Raw genomic sequence first — 16091 nt, 5'->3', positions numbered from 1 at the left:
TTAGGCATATGCGGTGCCAGGGTGCCCAGAGTTGTCAACCTATTTTTAGGGAGCTGACACCACACTCATCTCTGCTCAGGAAAAGAAAACAGGAAACTTAAAGAGCCCAGCGCAAGAAACCAGCCCGAGACGTTAGCATTGGTGATTGAGCGAAGCCGGGTGCCTCGTGGTGTAAGCAGTGTGCGCTGGGCGAGCCTCTCCATGGCCCTACACCAATCCCAGGCACGCAGGAGGGCAGAGCCAGCCAGCAGCATCAGAGCCTCGCTGGCTCACTCACCCTCGAACTCGCAGCGCAGAGCCACCTGCAGCCCACTGTGGCGCCCCAATCTATGGATGGGATCTTCCCTGGACTTCAACTCTCGAGCCCCGGACTCTAGGCGTGACGGCCCTGAGAACCTGGTGCCCAGGTGCCCCACACCCCAGGCGCCTATGGTTAAGACGGCCCTCCATATATATATAATGAAGGTGTCAGAGCATTCCACAAATGGACAACCACTAACAGAAAAGGCCCATTCTTGTGCTGCCAGCCTCCAGACCTCACGTAGAGGAATAACACGGAGAAGGGCCTCAGATGATGAATGCAGAGTCCAGGACAGTTTATATATGGGGAGAGTCAGTCCTTGATGTATTGCGGTCCTGAACAGTGGTGTTGCAATCGGGGGGCATTCCATGCCTGCGGGGGTGACAAGAAGTCACCCCGCGGAGGCTCGTGGCGGCGCAAGCAGCCATTGTGCCGCCACTGCCTTTGGAGCATCCTCCGTTTGAAGCTGCAGTGGCAATGGAGGGATCCCAGCACTGTCCAGACAGTGCTGGAGTGGTGCTGGTGGCAAACCGCTATACAGCGCATGTGCAGCGTCACTACGTGTGGCGCATGCGTTGTATGTAGCGACGCTGCATATACGCTCTACGTCATGACACCCGCCCCAGGTGTCACAACGCCTTCCTTCACCCCATTGAAAGCTTAATAGGTCAAAACCAGCACTTTGAATTGGGTCTGGAAATGAACTGGCAGTCAGGCCAGGATCGGTGTGATATAGTCATACTGTCTTTTCCCAGTTGAGCAACCTGGCCACCAAATTATGCACCAGCTAAAGCTTCCGAACTGTCTTCAGAGGCAGCCCTATGAATAACACATTGCAGTAATCCAACCTAGGTGGTCTCATCAGCCCCAGGCAGCAAAATCAATGGTCGAGGATGATGGGAGTTGTGTTCCAGCAACATCTGGAGGTCCCTATGTTAGCTACCAATAACCAAGTTGTTTTGCCAAGTCTATACAAACATACATCATGGCTGTATTTGTACATTAACACTAAACTATGGTTTAGCTTTGTGTGAAAGAGCCTTGTGTTTATGATCACTCCTTCCCCTCTTCTCTTACGGTGTTGGCAAATCACATCCATATTCCAGCATTCTGTTTCTTCACATGTAAAACACTCATGCATTGGAGAGTCAAACAACTTCTGGAGGGTGAAAAGTTCCTCAGCCCTGAGTTACATTTTCAGCAATAGATACCCACATGGTAAAATGTGTTGTGGCATTCTCTATCTTTAAACCCCATTAGAGTTTTCGTCTGATTGTTTCGCACAGGTAATAAAAACAACTGATCTAATATCTAACTAAATTGACATGGAGTGAAGACACAAATCTACAGAGAAGAAGGGAGAATTACTACCTTGTACGCTCTGTTATGCAAGCTGCTCTGAAATTTTTCTATAGCTTTTAACTGCAGAAATGGTTTTTAATGTGGCCAGAATTGCCTCTTGAAATAACCACCCACTCTGACTAAGTACATGTGCTCATTTTTCCCTGAAGGGAGAAATTACCTGATTACTAGAGTATTGTACCCAAAGAATACCAAGTATGCAAAGCCCAGACTCACAATGGTTCTTAAGAGCTTACACCAAATTCTTTAAATGTGCTCTGATTTGATTTTGATTGCAGAACACTGACTATTATAATGCCACCAGGAGCTGCAGCATGAGCTTTCAAGCAAAAATCAATTTGTGCTGGGAAAGCTCTCCTAACAAGATTTGGCAAGACCAGAAATGTTTTTTTTTTTTTAAAAAGAGCAATGTCATCCTCTTGCAATCAGAGAACCTGTGACCCTCCAGAATAAGTTGGACCCCAGCCAGCATGGTCAAATGGTCAAGGATGGGAATTGTAGTCCAGCAATATCTGGAGGTCCACCAGTTCACAACCCCAACTCCAAATGGAAGGCACAAGCCAAGTGTTGGAAAAGGTATTAAACACTGCACCCTGTCCGCTGCTTCTCCCTGAAAATGCCCCTGGAAACTAGTTTAGGAAGCCCCAATGAATGAAGGGTCAGAGCCCCTGAATTGGTGGTGGGACAACAATGAGGGGTCAGAGGGAAAAGACTGGGATGAGGAAGTGTCAGAAGCTGAAGAGGTAACAGGACTTGGGGAGATGGGAGTCTGTGGCAGAGAGAAGTCCACAGTTAGAAGCAGAAGCTAAAACAGGGGAGGAAAGAGGCCGAGGCAGAGATGAGTCAGGCTGGTGAAGTGGCACAAGCTCCCCTCCCAGAACCAGAAGAGGCATGAAAAGAGTGGTTAACTTCACACAGGCTCAGGCTCTGATTGCTTGGGGAAAACCCAGGAGAGGAGATGGCTGTGAGGACTTTCAGTCTCAATAACTGATCCATACCTACCAGGTATGAGCTGCTGTGGCTCATCAGGCCTGACGCTCCACCAAGTCTGTGCAGATTGTGTTTTTGCTAAAAAAAAGTCAACTCCAACTTGCACAATGTGTTTTACTGGCAGCTCGCTCCTGACAATTGTTGCCTCAGTGTCAAGTAGGAGGACCGTGTGTCCTACTTCACAGAGGATGTTTCTCTGCAGCTGTCAGAGGACATTCCTCTGTTTTAAGGTGCCATCGATTTGAAGGGGTACCTGATCAAGTCCTGTTTAAAGACAAAAACCCATAAAAAGGCACACTTGGGGCTTTGGTCAACAGTTAGCACTGGACAGTAAAACGAGCAGGCAGCAGAGAACACCTAGTCGCATTTTTGTTCCCTATCAGTATGATGTCTTCTATTTTTATTTAAATTACAGCAATTATTTCTAAATTTGTATCTACAGTGGTACCTTGGGTTAAGTACTTAATTTGTTCCGGAGGTCCGTTCTTAACCTGAAACTGTTCTTAACCTGAAGCACCACTTTAGCTAATGGGGCCTCCTGCTGCCGCCGCGCTGCCAGAGCACGATTTCTGTTCTTATCCTGAAGCAAAGTTCTTAACCTGAAGCACTATTTCTGGGTTAGTGGAATCTGTAACCTGAAGTGTATGTAACCTGAAGCGTATGTAACCCGAGGTACTACTGTATATGCCATATGCGTATGGCACAGACTTGGTGGAGTGTTAGGCCTGATGAGCCACAGTGGCTCTTACCTGGTAGGTCCCCTCTTTTAGACTTTTTTGTGTGTGTGTTGCATTTTCTCTCTTCTTTTTTGCCCATCGCCACCTAAGTGTCCGGCATGGTAGGATTTAATTGGTTTGGTATCACCTGCCTGCCTGAAACAGGAGTGAGGTCTTCATGAATACATGTGTGCTTGTTTTCTTTTTTGCAAATCGGAACACTGGGGTGCATTTTGCTATGACATTCTGGAACCCTAAGAGAAGAAATCAATGCCAGACCCTTAACAAAAGCCACACACAGCAAATGGAACTGTAGTATCTGGGGCCATAGTGGCATTGCACAATCTGATCAGCTATTTAAAAGAAATATATCTAAAAGCATGTGAAGGCATTTGCCAAAAACGGAAAGGATATTAGCGTTCCAATCTCAGTCGACCTCAAAGGAAGGCTTTTACAGATTACATTAGCTACTCCTTCAAAGCACAAACACAAAAGGCCCTTTATTTGTTTTAGACAAGGAAATTCTAAATTATCACACAGCAAAAATAAACTCGCCCATGACATAGGGTCAGAAATTAAACATGAGAAGCAGGAAATTGTTCGGAGTAATGGATCTCACACTTCTAGATTTACAACAAGAAAAGAGAGGCCATTAGCTAGCTAGAATGGCTAACTATTTTTTAAAAAAACACTGGTCTACACTGGACAAGGACAGGCCAAAGCAAGATTAAGCAGAGTCATAGCAGAATCTGATTGGACGAAGGCAGAACATGGAAAGTCCAGGGTAAGAGTCATGGGAAAATCAGGCAGATAAGGGATGATCAAGTTTGATGCGCTAGAATGGGCTAGGAAAAACCCAGAAGGCCTGATGCAGATATATGGGCTGGTACTACATTTCAGGTGGCCTACGACACAGTGTTGTCAATGCATCGCCACTCCTCCAACACACAACACACACACACACACACACACACACACACACACACACTGTGGCTATACTTTTCTTTTTCTTTTGACACTGCTGCCATGTTGGCAGCTATAATTTTCCTCCTCACTGCCCTCCCATTGTATTTTTATGTTGGGTGAGTGGCAATACTGCTTTTGAATGGAAGTCAAACACACTTTTTATCTACAGCTGCCAACTGCTACTTTAATTTACTCACAATTCAGTGCCATAGCGCAAGGATCTATGAATTTCTCAGCCACACTGGTGAGGGGCCCCTTCTGAGCCATCAAGACCCTTGGCCAGTGCCTGACCTGGCTGATCTCTGGTGCAAGTCCTACAGGTAAGGAACAGACCAGGGCAGCAGAAGCAGGTGGTCCTCATGGGTAGAACTGACAGGATGTAAACCAGGCATAGGCAAACTCAGCCCTCCAGATGTTTTGGGACTACAACTCCTATCATCCCTGACCACTGGTCCTGTTAGCTAGGGATGATGGGAGTTGTAGTCCCAGAACATCTGGAGGGCCAAGTTTGCCTATGCCTGATCTAGATGATGGACTCAGCTACACTCAGTCGATTATATAATTATAACTGCATTATAAACATGTCACAGATGGTGCTATAGAGTACAAAACTTTGTCTATGCAATTTTACGTAGAGTTTTCCCCCCTTTTGGTTATAGCAATTTAATTTATGACTTAATTTTTTTCTGTGTGTAGATCCAGCCTATGCTGGCATCCCAGAACTATTCTAAAGGTGTACAGTTATAGTGCTAGTTCCAGCTAATATTTGGTTGGGCTTGAATTCATGTGCCACCTTTGCCACAGCCTTCTACTGTGACATGGGATAAGCACAGTTACTTTATACTTACTTACTTTGAAATTATGAACTTTGCAAAGGCAGTAGAGCACCCTACAAATGCTGTTGAAATCATGACTATTAAAATAATTTGGTTTTTGAATTTTTAGAATCTCCGGCAGCTTAACTGAATTTGGAAAATACTGGAGTAAACATTGCTATTCGTTCTGCAGCAATGGATGCTTTGTGACTCTGAGGAGATGGCTACTTAATGGCTCGTGTTACTATAAGATTTGAGCATCTTTCCATACTCAAAGACATTTTACCCTGCGATGTTAAGAACTCATTTTCAAAGGTTTACAGAGGAGGACTTTAAAACTGCAAAGCAACTCAGTGGATTGCCCAAGGTCACACACAAGATCTGCACTGCCGTGGAACAGGATTCCTCAAAAGGCAACAGTGCAGTTATTGAACCTGCTATCCTTTCCTAGAAGACAAGGGAAGTCTTATTGTCAGCTGGCGAAATATTTTTGGCTTGGCAATGGAAAGGCTGGTATTCCAGCAATTCACTATGCAGAGCAATAGATTTAAACATAGCTAAGACTCCAGCAACAAAGCACTCGTGATAGGAAACACATTGGTGAGCGATCTGCAGCTGATCTGCAATAAGAGGCAGGCTTTAATACATTGTTTTGTCATTCTAGAAGATTTTGCTGGATGAAAAGAACCTTAGCTTCAATTTATTCACAGTTGGAGGTAGGGATGGGCAAACCACTCAGTTTTGATGCTCCAGCTTCCTATTTTCCCCCATATTCAATTGCATTTCTGCACAATTTGCTATATTTTTGAAAATCCTGACAAAAAATGTCATAATTTTAATGTCAGAATAAACACATTCTCGCACATAGTTTTGACTGGTGTGCCCATTTTTGTAAAGCACTTTCCTGTAATTTAATGCATATATATATATATATATAGAGAGAGAGAGAGAGAGAGAGAGAGAGAGAGAGATGATCATATGGTAAATGTATTGTCTAGTGTCAGCAGTAAATACTTTTAAGGAAATGTTAGGATTGGTTTGTTTACCTTTGTTATATGCTCCCCAGTCTCCAGGCTAGCCTTCCTCAAGCTCGGCCCTCCAGATGTTTTGAGACTACAATTCCCATCATCCCTGACCACTGGTTCTGCTAACTAGGGATCATGGGAGTTGTAGGCCAAAAACATCTGGAGGGCCGAGGTTGAGGAAGCCTTGGCTAGGACCTGAACTACAGTGGTACCTCGGGTTACAGACGCTTCCAGTTACAGACGCTTCAGGTTACAGACTCCGTTAACCCAGAAATAGTACTTTGGGTTATGAACTTTACTTCAGGATGAGAACAGAAATCATGCAGCGGCGGCTCTGTGGCAGTGGGAGGCCTCATTAGCTAAAGTGCTACCTCAGGTTAGAAACAGTTTCAGGTTAAAAATGGAACACCAGAACGAATTAAGTTCTTAACCTGAGGTACCACTGTAATGGCTTCAACTTACAAGAAAGGAGATTCCGACTCAATATCAGGAAGACCTTTTTGTCAGTAATTGCTGTTCAACTGTGAAACAGACTCACACAAGAGGTGGTGGACTCTCCTGATTGGCGGTTTTCAACCAGAGGTTGGATGGCCATCTGTCCTGGATCCTTTAGCTGAGATTCCTGCATTGCAGGGGGTTGGACTAGATGACCCTTGGGGTCCTTTCCAGCTCAACAATTCTAGGTTTCTATGGTCTTTGTATGTGTCATCTGATGCCTGACCTGTAGTATTGAGTGTCCCTGTAAGTTAGTTTCTTCCAGTGTTTGTCTCATTCCCATTACATTTTCAGGGAGATGTTTTAAGAATAACTTGCTCAAAAAAGGCTGATGTATGATGTGACCCTGAGATAGCAGAGGGTTGGGGATTGTGGTGCTTTGTCTGTTAAATAATTTAAGGCCAGTTTATGTTATACAGATCTTTAATCTGTTGTTACCTCTGCCAAGTCTTCAGTGGCGAGGCTGGCTATAAATCTACATAAGTTAACAGCTCTTGATCCGGAGCATGCTCTCTACTACTGCTGAAACATTCATGGCAGTCTTGCAAGGTACCTCTTGCATATATTAAACATCTGTCTCTGTTGACCGCGGCAACATGACAGATGATTTAATAAAGGCAGCTCATCCTTTGACCAACAGCCTCTAATGATCAATCTGTTAGTGCGATTCCAGTATTGGGAGTCCATGTTCTGCCCATGTCCAGGCTTATTTCTGTTCAGAAATCATTCTTGTTTATATCATCTGAATGTCCTTTAAAAAAAAAAGGTGTGTGTGGCAGTAATGCTGCAAAAATGCTGATTTCAGCTGCAAATTATATGGACATTTTGCTTTTACTCTCCGCTCCAAGATCTTAATTATATAGGCATCTTGCTGCAGTAGTGATGTATGGAAGTGAGAGTTGGACCATAAAGAAGGCTGATCGCTAAAGAATTGATGCTTTTGAATTATGGTGCTGGAGGAGACTCTTGAGAGTCCCATGGACTGCAAGAAGATCAAACCTATCCATTCTGAAGGAAATCAGCCCTGAGTGCTCACTGGAAGGACACCTCATGAGAAGAGAAGACTCCCTGGAAAAGACCCTGATGTTGGGAAAGATGGAGGGCACAAGGAGAAGGGGACGACAGAGGACCAGATGGTTGGAGAGTGTTCTCGAAGCTACCAGCATGGGTTTGACCAAACTGTGGGAGGCAGTGGAAGACAGGAGTACCTGGCGTGCTCTGGTTCATGGGGTCATGAAGAGTCAGTCACCACTAAATGACTAAACAACAACAACCTCTGAAGTAGTTATTCGCTCCTCCAAAACTGATCAATTGGGTAAAGGCACCATAGTCAGACTGGTGGCTTCACATCAGAAAGGCTCCACCCTGGTAAAGGATACCAAGAGGTATCTGGATTTGAGGCCCACGGGGCCAGGCCCTCTTTTCATTCACAAAGATCGCTCTCGCATCACCAGGCATTAATTCACTCAGGTGTTGTGCAATTGAGGTATGCAGCTTATAGGCAACTGAGTTTGCAGCACACATAGAATAGGAGCAACTACAAGCACAGTGCAATGGGAGCTACTGAGCGACAGAATAAAAGCCATTAGGTGATGGAGTTCTACTGCTTATAAGAAATATGTTCTCCAAAACTCCTTGGAACTTACTCTCTCTTTATAATTCCTTGGTTTGCAGGTATGCCAGGTAAAGTAGCATTCTGGGGACTCAGCTACATTAGTCAAAAAACATTTTGAATGTGTTATAAACATTCAACACCTGATGGCGCTGTAGAGCACAAAACTTTTCTATGCGGTTTTACATAGTGGTTCCCCCCTTTTGTTATAACGATTTAATTCATAATACCATAATACACACAATTTAAAGAGCCCAAAGATTGGTCTGAAGGCATGTGACAAGAGTTCTACGTCTGAAGCTAAGTGGGTCTGGTTTTGAGCATCGCCTGGGGTCTACCTGAGAACCATAGGCAAGCTCTGCAAAAAGAGCTGGACACAAGTGTAGAAAAATAAAAGTTTGTCCAGTCTCATTGCACTAAATGCATACTTAGGGCTTCCCCCCCAGCTGGACCTCTCAGGTGGGCACCAATGCCACTTCAAGAGAGCTGAGTGGCAGGGCTCCCAATTACTGATGAATGGGCTGCGCCCCCCACCCAAAGTTCCACAGCAGCCATGTGCGCATGCCGTGAGGCATGCTCATGTCATGTGCGCAAGCCATGGGGAATCCAAATGACATGTCAGCATGCCCCAAAGTGTGTGCGAGTGATGTCAGCACGTTGCGGGGCATGTGCAATGCCCCGAGTACATTGTGGGGCAAGCTTATGCCATGCACACATGCTGCAGGGTGTGCTAACATCATGTGTGCACACCGTGGAGCATGCAAGCATGGCATGCTGACGTCGCACAGCCCCAGGCCCCCTCAATCACAGGGGTAAGGCAGTGTGCATGGTTCATGGTGAGTTCTGGCACCTCTTTTTCTCGAAAAAGAGCACTGTGTATACCTCTATAATAAGGGACACGGGTGGCGCTGTGGGTTAAACCACAGAGCCTAGGGCTTGCCTATTAGAAGGACGGTGGTTCGAATCCCCACGATGGGGTGAGCTCCCGTTCCTCGGTCCCTGCTCCTGCCAACCTAGCAGTTCAAAAGCACATCAAAGTGCAAGTAGATAAATAGGTACTGCTCCGGCAGGAAGGTAAACGGCATTTCCGTGTGCTGCTCTGGTTTGCCAGAAGCGGCTTAGTCATGCTGGCCACATGACCCGGAAGCTGTACGCTGGCTCCCTCGGCCAATAAAGCGAGATGAGTGCCACAACCCCAGAGTCATCCGCAACTGGACCTAATGGTCAGGGGTCCCTTTACCTTTATACCTCTTTAATAATTCCAGGTGTGTTTGTGGGGGGGGGGGACGGGACCCAAGGAAGTGGAACGCAAACCAGAGAAAGATCAGAGGAGGAGCTGCACCAGCTTCTACCCTGATTCCTGTGAGAATCCTTCAAAAAAGGACCCAGTGCAGAATATCCTTATATGACTGCTGATACACATTACTCACGGGGTCACCAAGCCATCCATAAATTGCAAAGCCATGGGGCTGAACCTGTCCACCCTGCCATCAGTTTGCCATCTGCACACGAAATCCACCTCCTGGGGGGATGATTTCTAACATTCCAAACCTCTGAGCAGACTGAAGCCATATTGCTTTGGGTTTAAAAGGCCATAGGAATTATTCTTCCTTCCACTCAGGCAACCACAAAATATAGTTTGGTCCCTACAAGAGAAATGACCAAACAATGCCCATGCCCATTGCTCAAAAGAAGCAATGGCAGAGGGCATGAAGATGCTCAGTCGATTTACAGGGCGATTTCCTTCCCCCTTTCCTAACTTTTGATGAAATAGATTTGGAGAATACATTGTGAGTGTCCTGAAAACTAGGGGAATGTCACCCCCCCCCCGTTGCAGTTACTGCTTCAAAGATGGCAGTAAAGTTTTCCAGTACAAGCCTATATAAGTTTTTGAGTAGACTAGGAAATGTGGTTAATGGGGCTAACACCCAGATAAGTGGCTATAAGACTGCATCATTCATGGTTGTGTTTTTGTTTAACCTCATTTTTCAATAATAATAATAATAATAATTTTATACCCTGCTCTGGGTGGCTCCCAACAGAATATTAAAAACACAATAAAGCATAAAACATTAAAAACTTCCCTAAACAGGGCTTCCTTTAGATGTCTTCTAAAAGTCTGATAGTTGTTTATTTCCTTGACATCTGATGTGATGGCATTCCACAGGGCAGGCACCACTACCGAGAAGGCCCTCTGCCTGGTTCCCTGTAACCTCACTTCTCGCAATGAGGGAACTGCCAGAAGGCCCTTGGAGCTGGACCTCAGTGTCTGGGCTGAATGATGGGGGTAGAGAAGCTCCTTCAGGTATACTGGAGCGTCTCCACCTCCATTGTTCAGCCCGGACACTGAGGTCCAGGACAAAGAAGTGCCGGAACTCACCATGAATGCCTCCCTCATTCTCTTAGAATGACTATGGTGCCCACCTGAGAAGTGCTGGATCCCACCTGAGAGGTGCTGGAACTGAGTTCTGGTGAGTTCAGGCTGAGAAAAAACCCCTTGTTTTGCCCCCCCCTGCTTTGAAAGGACACCAGCATGCACAGTAATTGAACTGAGAAGGCATCAGCAAAATCCATAGAGGTTTTCCTAATCTTGTTAGGAACTTCATAAATTGCCTCATACTGTATTGTGTCAGGCCATTAGTCCCATTAGCTCAATATTGTCCATACTGACTCTCTAGGGCAGCGGTTCTCAACCTGTGGGTGCCCAGGTGTTGTTGGACTACAACTCCCATCATCCCTGAGCTCTGGCCTTGCTAGCTGGGGGTGATGGGAGTTGAAGTTCAACAACATCTGGGACCCACAGGTTGAGAAGGGCTGCTCTAGGGTTTTAGGCTGGAGATTTTTCCAGCTCTACCTGGAGACACTAAGAATTGACCCTGGGCAAGATCCTCTACCACTGAGCTTCTGGGGAAGCTAGAAAGAAAGTGCATAGCTACTGTACTGTATTAGAATCGAATTGCATACTGTGGGCCAGCATAAATAGGCATAGAAATGAAGGGTAGATAAATTAAATATGGATCATCAATGGCCTTTGTCAAAGAACGCCAACCCAATCAGGCCTTGGATGATTTGAGACTATGAGGGACAGCTCCACCTTCTGCAGGCTCTCATGCCTCTGCCTTGCCCTTCCCCACTGCCCTGAAGCTTCATGAAGCCTGTTGCCTGGAAGACGGTTTTGGAAAGGGTGCATGGGAGACATTGAAAGTCAGATGTTGAAAATGTGAGTGAATATGGGGCATGGAAGAGGAACAGTATCTCCGTAGGTGAGAAATGAGGAAGGGACTGAGAGAGCAGACCCAGGTGAGAATTGCAGGTAAGGATGCAGCAAATGAGAGGGGTGATTCCCAACAAATACTTGTAGGTTAACCGTGGATGGTTTTATGCTGCTTTTGTGGAGCTAGTTGGCCCTCTGTCTAGGGCATTTTCATATCTGGCTTTATACTCTGTTCTGTTTGGCTTTAAGCTTGGAATAAGTTAGTTTATTTGTAAGGTTTCATACCTAGTTGAATGGATTGTTTGGTTGCGTGGCTGATATTCTTGTATTTCCTTACTGATATCATATTTATGTGTAATTGTTCGTACTATGATTTTTAATGCTTAATTCCCTTGCTATGATGTGACCTGTCTTGGATACTGTCTTATGGAAAAGTGACATACATGAATGGTTGATCCTTCCCTTGAACTTTAGCACCCACAATTTGTGAATGGGGAAATGACCATATTATGTGTATGAGAAAAGGGGCAGTCACATGACTGCATACCACCTCTCTAAGAAGACACTGCTCACAGCTATTTGAACTGGACTACAGGCAGAACTAGGCCTCGGATCCCATTCATTTCAAGATAAGTTCAGCGTGAGCAACGTGATCTGAATTGTGCCGGGGGGAGGGAGAGTCAAAAGGACAGCTTCCCATCTACTGATTCCCACTAATAACCACCCACAACTACCACCAACCAGTAGGGTTCTGTCTTGTGACATCTGAGGCATCTCCAGCCTATGAGCATTTTGTGGGAGGGATTCAAATGTGTACTGAGAAATTTGGGTTTGTGCAATTAAATGGACTACAGTGCTCTGCCACTCTAGCAAATCAAATGAATTTTTAAAAGGAAGCACAGTTTTTGCTCTTAAGGGCAATGGGGAAATGCACTCAAAAGGGTGGAATGAATTAATGGTTAGCAGGAAGATGTGTAAACACCTTGCAAGGAAATGTACGAATGCTCATTGTACAAATGAATCAGAAGAAATGCACAATAAAGACCAGATAGACTCTAAGCATAAGCTTTGCGCAAGCAAATCAGGATGAACGTTCAATAAACAGATTGTCTGGAGGAGCCCTCGGTCTTTGCTTATCTGTTCACAGCAAACCTTAAGACTGACCTGTTAGTGCCTTATTAAAGTACATTGAACAAGTTAATTCAAAGCACAGTGAGTTCCCTATGCATAAGGCTTGGAGACTTGGTGTCGAGTTTTAGAAGGAAAAAGCACACACACTTGCCTACTTCTTAAAAGCTAAAATATTAAACACTTTAAATCACCAGACATTTTTTTGTTGTTGTTCCCCAACCAGTGGAACCTTTTTGATGTTTTCCGGGAAGAATTTCAAAGGATTTAATGCATAGTAGACCTGCAGATTTTTAAATTTAAAAGGCATGCATTAGTGGATTAACTGACTGACCTAAGAAAAACAGCTTCTCAGAGTAACGAGAGCAGAAGCCATTCCTATGTCTACAAAGGAAATATAGAATCCATCTGGGGGCAGCTCTAAGTAAAACACAACATCTGTTGATCATTGGCAACACTCTGGCAGAGTTCCTGAAAATCAAGGGGCCTGAGTCATTTTCTGCCTTCTCACTTCAGACCTGAGACACACAGACGTCTGCATGTATGGAGCCAAGCCCTTCTGAGCCTGAAGCTTTGCTCCGTTTAGCATATCAGCTCCACAAAGTGCAGAGGAAAGCCTCCCTACTGTTAGTTGGATGAAGCTCATGGGCTACCTCAAGCACAAGGTCAGGAAGGGATAGCCGATGAGCAGAAAGCACAACAGTGTGGCTCTCTGGGAGTATTGCAATTATTTTGATTCAAGTTAAAGTTTTCCCCTAGGAATAATTTTAAGACAAAGACATTAAAAAAAAAATGAAAATGCCGGTCCAGTTTCAAAATACTGTACTGAGAGTCAGATTATTAATTTCACTGTCTGGGATTCTGCAGAAATAGATCGGAATCACTGTGATGCAGTGCAACTTAGACTTTAAATGCCTAAGCAGAAAACAATGCTTTCAGGGGCTATTTCACCACACTGTGGGCTCACATCTCCTTTCAGTGACCTTCGCCGCTCTTGCCTGATGTTTCTTGGGGCACATAAAAAGGGACTGTGGTCCTTAATGAAGAGGGAAGCCCAAACTCTCCGCCTTTGATTACTCTTCCCCTCCCCAAGAGATGATCGCTTGTAGAAAACAAACAGGGCCATTCACATTAACGTCAGTGAAGAAACTTGCACTTGAGGCTGAATGAAAAGTGAGTCACGTAGTGGTGCTTTTGTGGAGAAGATATACAAGGCTGCATTTTCTATTAGAATTGTTTTTTCATCATGGGAAATGGACCTGGGAATGTTCCAATACATGTTAAGATTGTGACCCATCACTTCCTGGTTCACACCATATTGTGGTTCCCTCTGGCCAGGAGGACATGTGCTGGGCATGTGCTTTCCAGAATCTTGAAATGTGCTGAAGCATTTACAGCTCATGTGGGCATGTCGGGTTCCCACTTATGGGACCTTTGGGATGTTGAAAAATAGTTGTGAGGACTGTTGTGAAAGGCGTCTTTGCTACCGAAAAGCAACAAACCATCGGAACTCCCGTAAGCGCATGTCTTGACTTGACCTAAGACATCTGATGAAAACTATTAAGCTGAACAGATGAGACTACAATTCACAGTCAAGAAGACCAGCTATTTAGTCTGCAATCCTACACATGCTCACTAGGGAGCTGAACTCAGTGGGACTTACTTCTGGGGAGGCGTGCCTATGGTTGCACTGAAAACTGACCATTAATACGATTTATATTTGACTTTGCTGAAAAATTCTGACCATGACTACAGCAGTGGTACAGTTTTTGTTTGAGCCAAAATGCTGCAGGCTTTGATCCAGAAAAAACAACAACACCCTGCACCTGTCTTGAACATAAAATAAGCCAGTCCCCCCTGAATGACCACTGTTCCGATTCCAAGCCATCTGCCAACCATTTCCACAGTGCACTGATATTTTTGTGTTGGAAGTGAATAGTATTTCCCCCTCCTGCTTTTCCTCTGCTGTTCCACGGGTGTTTCAAGCATGCCATGATACATGATAAGAAAGCCGGTGTCTGGGACGTACAAATCTATCAGAACCTGATCTATCATGCTCTACAAGTCAAGGCATCTGTTTGCTACAAACCAATGGAGTAAACAAATGAAAGAAAGATGAACTCAGCACAACTTCACCAGAGCCTGCATATCTAAAGCTTGCCATTTGCGTCCGACGCATGTGCTGGAATCCTGAGCACCCTTTTCTTCTTCTTCTGCTCTCTCATCACACAATCTCTCTCTCTCTTTCCCCCATCCACAGACAAAAGAGCCAAGGAAAATGAAGCAGACTTACTGCAATAGCTTGTAGCCTTTCCCTGTGCAATTCAGCCTCCGCCATCCTGGGAGAGAAGGATGCAGCAGAAGAGGAGAGAGGGAGGAGGAGGGGAGAAGACACTGCAGTCACCCAGGGAGTCGCACGCCCGAGTTAAGCCACAAGAGTATTTGGAAAGAAACGCCGAGCAGGATCCTAGCCGTAATAACAATGATAATAATAATATAAAAAAGCAGGCACAGCTGGAGAGACACTGCAGACAGGCTCAGGGGAAGATAATTCCAACCACGGGGACCAGACTGGTGCCTGCCTGCCTCTTGCCTCCCAGCTGTAAGGCTGCTGCTAGCTGCATTTCATTGCTGCTGTCGCTGCTGCTTCTATGCACTGTTGCTGTCACACAAGTATGTATGTATGTGCTCTGAAAGCAGCTGAGTCCAAGGGGATGGCTCGCATGGCTGTAATTTTTTGTTGGTGTCTGGGGTGGGGGGGAGCTCTTGCCGTTTCGCAGCGCCTTCGCTCCTCCTCTGGAGTGCTGGGTCAACCCAAGGAGGCTTGACATCAGCAGCGTACATAGTAATCAGAACCTGCATGAAACGGCAAGGGAGGGGAGAGAGAGAGAGAGAGAGAGAGAGAGAGAGAGAGAGAGAGAGAGAGAGGAAGCCAGCCCAGCTATGGCACACAGCACAGCTTTGCAAGGGAGATTCAGGGAGGAGGTGGAGGGAAAGGTGGAGTTATAATAATAATAATAATAGTAATAGTAGAACGTGGCATTCTGCCACTCAAGAGCTATTGAGCCATTTGGAATCTCTCTAAACTGTTACAATATGGGTGAATTTGGAAAGGAAGAGAGAAAAAAGGCAGGAATGCCGTGTCTAACTGCTGCTTGCTATGTACTGACGCTTAAGTGGAGTTCTGTGATTCTTTCCTCTGTTCATTTTTTAAACCAAAACAGCCTGCAGTAGGCTATATATCTGGGCAGCTTAACCCCTTCTTCTTCTGTCCCCCCCCCTTCCCAGCTCAAAATTGCTCTCTCCACTTGCTGATTTCCCCCCTTACCTGTGGATCCAGGGAGAAATATGGGGAACTCATCTCTTTCCTGCTACAGGTTTTTTGTTTTTTTAAATCAACTTGGAGAGAGCAACTTTGAGTTGAAAAACGATCAGAGGGGAAAGGGTTAAACAACCTCCTGCTGCCC

General features: G+C 45.3%; 1 protein-coding gene across 4 annotated transcripts in view; it reads right to left on the bottom strand.

Annotated features, from left to right (window-relative positions):
• The window catches only part of PALM2AKAP2 (PALM2 and AKAP2 fusion), a 220549-nt gene extending 205181 nt beyond the window's left edge, over window positions 1–15368 (bottom strand). For all 4 annotated transcript variants that reach the window (XM_083718419.1, XM_083718428.1, XM_083718429.1 and 1 more), the window contains exon 1: window positions 14918–15368. In XM_083718419.1, the coding sequence (XP_083574545.1) occupies window positions 14918–14962 (45 nt within the window). In that variant the 5' untranslated portion in view covers window positions 14963–15368. The remainder of the gene's footprint in view (window positions 1–14917) is intronic.
• Between the last annotated feature and the right edge of the window lie 723 nt (window positions 15369–16091).

This window comes from Podarcis gaigeae (assembly GCF_964106915.1).
Source record: "Podarcis gaigeae genome assembly, chromosome: 17".
Lineage (NCBI taxonomy): Eukaryota > Metazoa > Chordata > Lepidosauria > Squamata > Lacertidae > Podarcis > Podarcis gaigeae.
This window is presented reverse-complemented; position numbering and strand designations above follow the sequence as displayed.